General features: G+C 44.7%; 1 protein-coding gene across 1 annotated transcript in view; it reads right to left on the bottom strand.

Annotated features, from left to right (window-relative positions):
* The window catches only part of SLC46A2 (solute carrier family 46 member 2), a 10,800-nt gene extending 3,766 nt beyond the window's left edge, over positions 1–7,034 (bottom strand). The window contains exons 1-3 of the mRNA XM_010726127.3: positions 3,043–7,034; positions 1,613–1,696; positions 59–215 (exon numbers count right to left, since the gene is read on the bottom strand). Of these exons, the coding sequence (XP_010724429.1) occupies positions 59–215; positions 1,613–1,696; positions 3,043–4,108 (1,307 nt within the window). The 5' untranslated portion in view covers positions 4,109–7,034. The remainder of the gene's footprint in view (positions 1–58; positions 216–1,612; positions 1,697–3,042) is intronic.
* Between the last annotated feature and the right edge of the window lie 719 nt (positions 7,035–7,753).

Genomic DNA, 7,753 nt, shown 5'->3' with positions numbered 1-7,753 from the left:
ATGGAGCGAGTAGAAAACATAGCACGCCCCTTTGGGGAAAGCAATTCCTATTCCTTACCTTAAAGGGAGGAGACTCAGGCAGCCAGCCAGGAAAGACAGAACAAAGCAGAAGCCGCTGTACCAGTTCAGCGTGCTTTGGTAGATCTTGTTGTAGGCTGTGGATGTCACTACTCCCGTGGTGACTAAGGACAGCTGCAGCAGGACAAACACCTTACCTGTAAAACAGCAACATTGTTTGTCATCTAGGAGAAGAAAGCTTGCTGTGCCACCTCCCTGCGACATCCAAGTGAATTATCACCACCACTGCACAGAAAAGTGAAGTGGTCATGGCTTAACAAGGGCCAGAATGCACAAACTTACATCTGCTGCTGCTCTGGAGCAGGGTTAAGTATCTCTTCCTTAAAGCATAGGACAAAGCTGCCTCTTAAGCGGTCTAGATTTTAGGTTGCAATGAAAAATTGCAACTGGAAACAAGTGCTCATTTCCATATGATATGAAAAGGCAATGTATTTAGGACAAAAGAGACCTTAATTAGCTCCTGCCCTCGGCCAGAAAGGGTTGGATTACATCCAATGGGCTGAGATGTAATAATAGATGTTCTCCTAAAATGGAGAACTGTGTGTGATATGTAGTGAGGAGGAAATTGAGTCCCCTTTGGAACTGCTTGAGGGCAGCCATTTTCACTGAAATGCACCATTCTGTTTCTGTTGTGGTAAATGGGGAAGAGGAGCAGTCTGATCCTTCTGGAATGCACAAACCAGGAGTACATTCAGGGCCTTGCCCAAGCCTGTGGTTGTGCAGGCTCCTTTTCCTGTGTGGCACCGGTGGCCCTCACCTGAGGAAACAACGCAGTACCAGAGTGGTTTGCGCTCCATAGAAGTTTGGAGCGCTGTGGTCATACGACAGGAGAGAAAATAATGAATATGCATGACTATGGGCTGTGTTTTGAGGATGCATGAGCAGTCACAAGCCTGAGGTGTGTGTGGGTGCATGACCACACCAGTGGTGTCTGAAGCCAAGTCACTGGGGTGAAGATGGTAGCTGCCAGTATGTTGTGGTAAAACACATACGTTTCACTATTTTCTAAAACAATGTTAGCAGAAAAATTAGGAATAGCTTCTTCTATTTCCCCAAAACTGCGATTTTCTTATGCAAAAGCTGTCCTTTGTTTGTTAATTCATGTTCTGAAGGAATTGATTGACAAGAAATGTTTGGAGACTTATTTAGAGACTGTAACTGAAAAAAAGATGAAAGAAATCCATCATTCCCAAAACGGGAAGAAGCCAAATATAAACTGTGAGTATCTCTGAGCTTCAGCCCAGTGTGCCCTCTGTTTCCCCTGGAGCAGTACCTCAGATCTTATTTTCCCTGCCTTTCAGCTGCACACTGATAGTAATCTGTTGAAATGTGTATTGAAAATTCTGTGGATAAATGATGAAGCAACGGGGGAGGAGAAGCTTGGACATGGCAGGCTTGTTCTGCAAGTTTCTCTGCTCCTCCCTTCCTTTTTGTGGTACCAACTGTTATTATGCAATGCACAGATTGTAGTGAAAACTTGCCAAACAGAGGGATTTGACAGTTTTTTGATTGGTGGGGTAACTGAAACACTTACCATAGGATGATCCTTCAACATGCTTGGACAACATGGACCTGATGGTTGGTAAGGGGATGAGGGCAAAGAGCATCACTGCTCGAGCTGCAACACAGTGAATATATATGGTTATCATCAGTACCTGCTTCCTGTCTCACAGCATCCACTGCTTTTGCAGACCGCATGCCTCTGGCATGGGCAGGGCCTTTGCTTCAGCTTGTCATGTTCCCTCAGCCTCAGAAAGTGGTTAAAATCTGCAAGAGGAATGCAGGTCTTTGCTTCATGTAGGTGGCAGTGGATAAGCCACCAACTGCTCCAGCTGGCAGAGGCACTTTGCCTGAGCCAGCCGTGATCTCTTGGATTTGACCTCTGGTTCCAGTGTATACATACAGCACCCTCCTTGTGGCAGTGAGCTGGACAATCCAGGTATAACCATTGGAGAAAGCACTCTGTGCTACCCAGCCTGGACAGGAACACTGCTTTTTCTCCTGCGCACTGCAGGAAGACCTGTCCACTTCTAGCAAACTAAAGTGTTTCTCCAACACCCTAGTATGCATCTTGCAAATCCATTATCAGCACTCTTTGGTGACGGACTTAGTACTAGACAAGCATTTTTAAAATTATAATTTTATGTCTTTTTTTCCTCTAATTGCCTAGTGGATGAACAAAATCTGGTAAAGATTTAGCTCAGTTTTTGGCTTGGTACAGAAATAATATCCTACCATCTTTCCTCTTAGAATAGATTTGTTTAACTTTCAATTTCTCCTTTCTTGTAGAGGCAGACAGAAAAAAATTTTCAGGTCATTTCTCTAGGACCTTTTCCTCACTTTTAAGAAAAAAGATCCCAAAGCTGTGCAAGAAAGCCATGCTCTTTCTGTTAGTCAGGTGTGAATCACCCACCTCAATGTCATCAGGGATACTTTCTTGGCTTTTGGTTTCCTGTGTTCCTGCAGAAGCTGCTTCCCCAAAATAAACTTGCCCCAACTACTATTACCTGTTCCTTAGTCACTTATATACAGTGTAAGATTTGTATAGTACATTGCCATAATATTTTATTTGCTAAAGCAGCTCCAGTTTTTCATATAAATTCTCCCATGAGTCATAAAAATCTTAATGTAATAAAAATAAATGACATATTAAGGAGATCACTTAGCAGGAAATCTTCCACAATTATCTTCTATTGTAGGCTTAAGTCTTATGCCTTGAGAAACAAGTGCTTCACATTACTAGAACAGTGTTGTCTGACTGGTAGTGATAGCCTGCAACAGTTCCTGCCTTACCACATTGTGAGCATTTTTCTCCCACTCAGATCTGGACTATGACTAAGTGACAGATTTCAAGTTAACTAGCCTTAAACTGAGCATAGACATGAGCATCTGCCTTCTCTGGATATTGATGTATGCTGCACAAGAGAGGTGTGGGGGGAGGGCACTTGTGGAAGCCCAACTCACCAATGTAGAACAAGAAGGTCCACCGCACAAAGGCCATGATGAGGATGCCAGCACTGAATGACACCACTCCGATCATGATCATGGTGACGTCCATAAAGTACTTGGAGAACACAAGTACCCCCAAGAAACTGGTGATGAAAATCACATACCCAGCAGCGTTGCCGTGGCCAATCTCCACGGCATTCCAACTCAAAGGCTCTCTGATCAAGAAGAGTGGAAGTACATTCATTGCACCAACTACGGCAAGATCATAGAGGATTGCTGCCACAAAAAGCATAACGATGATTAGTTTTGAGGGTGTTACTGGAGTTTGGCTGCTGCTGCTCTCTGAAGGCTGGGCACTGTCTGCTCCTCCTGTGTGGGCTGGTAGCTGGCTGCCAGCCTCCTCTACACACTTGGCTTTGTCTGAGCAGGAAGCTGCAGACTTGGGGACCATCAGCACAAAAACACTGTAGAGGAGACAGAAAGCATAGCAGGCAATGCTGCAACTCACCAGCACGGTGCCCTCTCGATAGTGATAGCTGAAGCCAACAAAGAGGTAGCCAGATGCCATGCTTCCCAGAAAGCCGGCAAGGCCATACACCATCTCAATAATGATGAGTCGCAGAGACCTCTTGCTCTCAGAGGAGCCCAGAGATCCCAGAGCCATGATGCCTGCCCAGAATGTGGTGAAGCCTCCTGTCAGCCCATTGACGGCTGCAGCCCCATACATCACCTCAATTGGCCAGTCCAGCAGGATCAGCAGAAGCAGGAGAGACTTGGAGCCCAAATAGCCAAGAAGCGAGACGCAGATGGGGATCTTCCGATGCACCTTGTCCCCCAGCTTGGACAAGCCATAGGCTGACACCAGTGGACTGAGACCCAGGACAAGGTTGTAGATGATATAAAAATTAGAGACAGCTTTCTGCTGAGCATCTTCCAGTACGTGGGAAGGGACGGTTGAATTGGTCTGGTTGTAGAAGTTCTTCACCACCAGCAGCAGCGCTGTGTCGTAGAAGGCACTGGCCACCTGGGAGCCTGCAACCACCGGCTCAACCCATGTTCTCATTGCCATCATCCCCACCATGATGTAGATGGTCACCTCTAATCAGGGAGAGAGAAGAGCTATTTTCCAAGAGATGTGCTCTCAGAAGTCTTGCTCTGGATACATGCTTGAAGTGGAGCAGTGGAGGGAAAATAAAAGGTCTGTCAGTTTGCACAGAATCAGAGTTGTGCAAGAGGCAATCCAGCTGGGAGGGTGTTTGCACCTCACCTTGGTACGTATGTGTGCATCGCATGCACATCCCTGTGCTGCTCTGACCTCTGGCTCAGGCTGCAGAGGCTTTTGTATGGAGACGCCCTGCAATCACTGGCTGCTGCTGCTCTTCCTGGTGCAGCTTCAATAAAGATCATATGACCTGGGGGAAATTTCTGTCACCCACTTTAGGAAGTGAAAATGGTCATGTATTTGCTGCTTTTTTTCTTTCTCTTTTGGCATCCTTCACATGCCAGAAGGCTCTCAGGGAAATGATGCTCATGCCTGACTCAGGGATAGGAGAAGGCTGAGTGCTTTTCTTGCCAGGTGTTTCATGAATTCCTCTTCACTCCATTCCTTTCCTTTTTATCCATAAATATGATGCTGGCTCCTTGGCTCTCAGCTGCTCCCCTTTGCTCTGTTGCAACATCATGCCTCTGATGTCATTGTTGTTTCAATAAAACAAGCAGGAAATTACACTAAAAAGAAAAAATGAAAAGAGAAAATTTTTATTTTTCACAACCTGCCTCCCAATCCTTGTGCTGTGTCCTTGGACTTTAAAATATGGGAATTTTCAAAAGGAGGAGGAAATTCCCAATGCTACCAAGGCATTGGTGATGGCCACACAACTCCCATCCATGATTTCCATTCTGTGTGTTGGCATGGAGTCTCAGCTTGCAGCCAGTCAAACACTGTACTGCTGCCCCGCGCTCTGGGTCTGCAGGAAATACTCAGGGGATGCTTGGCTGCTTTAGAAACACTAAGTGAAATGATAATGATCTCATCCTGTGCTGGCTGAGTGATTCATAACAGGCAAAGTAGCAGTCTGCTCTGGGAAGATTCACAGTGATGACTTAAAAAATAAATTAATGATTAATTGCACAAACCATGTTAAAATCCCCATCTGTTGCACTCTGTGTTGATTCAGGTGGCATCGACTCAGTGCCTGTGTACTTGTGGCTCAAGAGTGGCATTTTTTCACTCCTTCGTCCACTTGTGCAATACTTTTTGTTTTAAGTTTCTATTTGAGGAAAAAAATCCCAAGAACTAACATAGGAAGGAATGAGGAATTGTCTGCTAGAATGATTTGCTGCCACCAGAGAATTATAACTTTCTTTTTAAAAACTGATCAAAAGACTTGTAGACAATTGCAGAATTTATTATGATTTGTTCCAAATGTTTGATTTATTTTTTATCATTGCAGAAGGTGTTTCTTTAGTTTTTCTTCCTTTTGTCCAAACACAGTAATACTTCCAGAGGATGGAAATTCCAGGCAGCTTTACTCAAAGCCCCACAGTGGGCTGGTTCAGTCAACACATGCAACCAGAATTATGGACACATTTTGCTACGACTCGGGAGCCCCATCTTTTCTTCCAGATATTAGAGGGAAAGAGAAATGCCTTCATCCCATTCTAGCTTTGACGTAGGACATTGGTTTTCTTGTCATGAAGAGGAATTCTATGAGCACAGGGCTGGAGAGGCTGCAGATCTGCTCAGTTCTTGAATGAGGGATGATTTTCCTCACTTGGTGGGAAGTACAGGCTTCATCTGACACTCTTGACATTTAGATGATACTGTGCTATGCTCACTGCTATTCAAGCCCAGAGAGCTAATGAGCTGTGCTAAATGCCGTTAGTGATCTCATGAATTGCATATATATTTCCAGGATATTCTGAGTGCTCCTTCTCATTAAATGTGTTTTTAGAGCTAGTTCTCTTAGAAGGGTATAATTTTATATCAGCAACTGCAGTACAAGTATAACACAAGTTTAACTTAGGCTGTATAACATATCCTACTGAAAAATGCTTTGTGTGAATACCACATTCATCTGATCCCACAAAGACTTCAAGATTTCCGTTCTCCATAATCAGCTTTTCCACAGGGCTCAGTTCTCATTTTACTGATATTGAAGGGCTCAATTATGTGTCCTCTGGAATTTAATATTTATGCAGAATTAGCACAAGGGATCCTTAAGGGTGGTAAGAAAGTGGCTCTTGACATTTAAAAACATGCACCTACAGAACGATTGAGGTTAGCTCCAAGGCAAAAATACATTGCTGTAGACTGCTGAAACCTAGTGGTTAAAGGCAACCCACCCTACAGCCTTTGGGCCTGGGGACCCTAAAGCAAGGTCAGCACCAGCTCTTCTTCATGGAGAGAACCTCTGTGGTGCACTGATGCATAGTGCAGCGAGGAAGGACCAAGGATTGTACCCACAGTACTGTGGGAGAGACCCAGCAGGGACACATGAAGGAAGCTGGCAGTTGTTGTGCTTTCACACTGTGAAGTTACAGTTCTGCTCATTTTTCTCATTTCAGCTGTCTCCTTACCTGGTCAGAGTCTCTCCTGTGGGATTCTTCCCCTGCTGGACTGACAAAACCCAGCACCCTTTATATGCGCTTTTTTTTTAGTCAGCTGTGTTTTAATTTAGCTCAAGAAATTTGGGTGATTTAGTGCTGACACTTAACTGTATTTCTTAACATATCCTCTGCATAAAGATAGGAAAAAAGGCTCCTTGTGGTATCCAGTTCTTGCTTAATCAACTGGACTGCAGAACAAATCCTGCTGTACTTCTTAGATAAGGCCCAGATAATCTTTGTGCTAAATGCTTTTTTTTTTGTGTGTGTGCACATTCTATTTTTTATTAATATTCACCTCTTCTTTTAAATTGTTGTCAGTTTATACGGGTTTGGCACAAAGCACTGCAATTCAAGAGTGTACAGGCAGGAATGAACTTAATATAACTGTTTCAATTGGGAGGGACCTTTAAAGACCACCTAGTCCAACTCCCCTGCAGTGAACAGGGAAAACAACAGCTCCATCAGGTGCTCAAAGCCTGGTCCAGCCTGACTTTGAGTGTCTCCATGGATAGGGCATCAACCAGCTCTCTGGGTAACCTGTGCCAGCGCCTTGCCACCTTTGTTGTAAAAAACCTTCTTTCTTATATCCAATCTAAATCTCTCCTCCTTCAGTTTGAAACCATTTCCCCTTATCACATCACATCAAACCCCATTAAACAGTCTGTCTCCTTCTTTCATGTAGACCCCCTCTACATACTCAAAGGATGCTGCCAGATCTCTCTGGAGCCTTCTCTTCTCCAGGCTGAACAGCCCCAGCTCTCAGCCTTGTAGGAGAAGTGTTCCATCCCTCGGATCATTTCTGTGTCCCTCCCTCCTCTGGACACGCTCCAACATCTCCATATCTCTTCTGTACTGAGGACTACACATCTGGATGCAGTGCTCCAGGTGAGGTCTCTTCAGGGCAGAGAAAAGGGAAGGATCACCTCCCTCATCCTGCTGGCCACACTGCTTTTGATGAAGCCCAAGATGATTGGCTTTCTGGGCTGTGAGGAGACACTGCTGGTTCAAGTCCAGCTTCCCATCCACCGCAGCTGAGTAGTGGGATGAAACGAATTATCCCATAATGACAGGTTAGTCTTCACTTGTTGAATGAAGTGAGGACAGACAGTTTAGAAAA

The sequence above is a fragment of the Meleagris gallopavo genome, chromosome Z (genome assembly GCF_000146605.3).
Source record: "Meleagris gallopavo isolate NT-WF06-2002-E0010 breed Aviagen turkey brand Nicholas breeding stock chromosome Z, Turkey_5.1, whole genome shotgun sequence".
NCBI lineage: Eukaryota > Metazoa > Chordata > Aves > Galliformes > Phasianidae > Meleagris > Meleagris gallopavo.
This window is presented reverse-complemented; position numbering and strand designations above follow the sequence as displayed.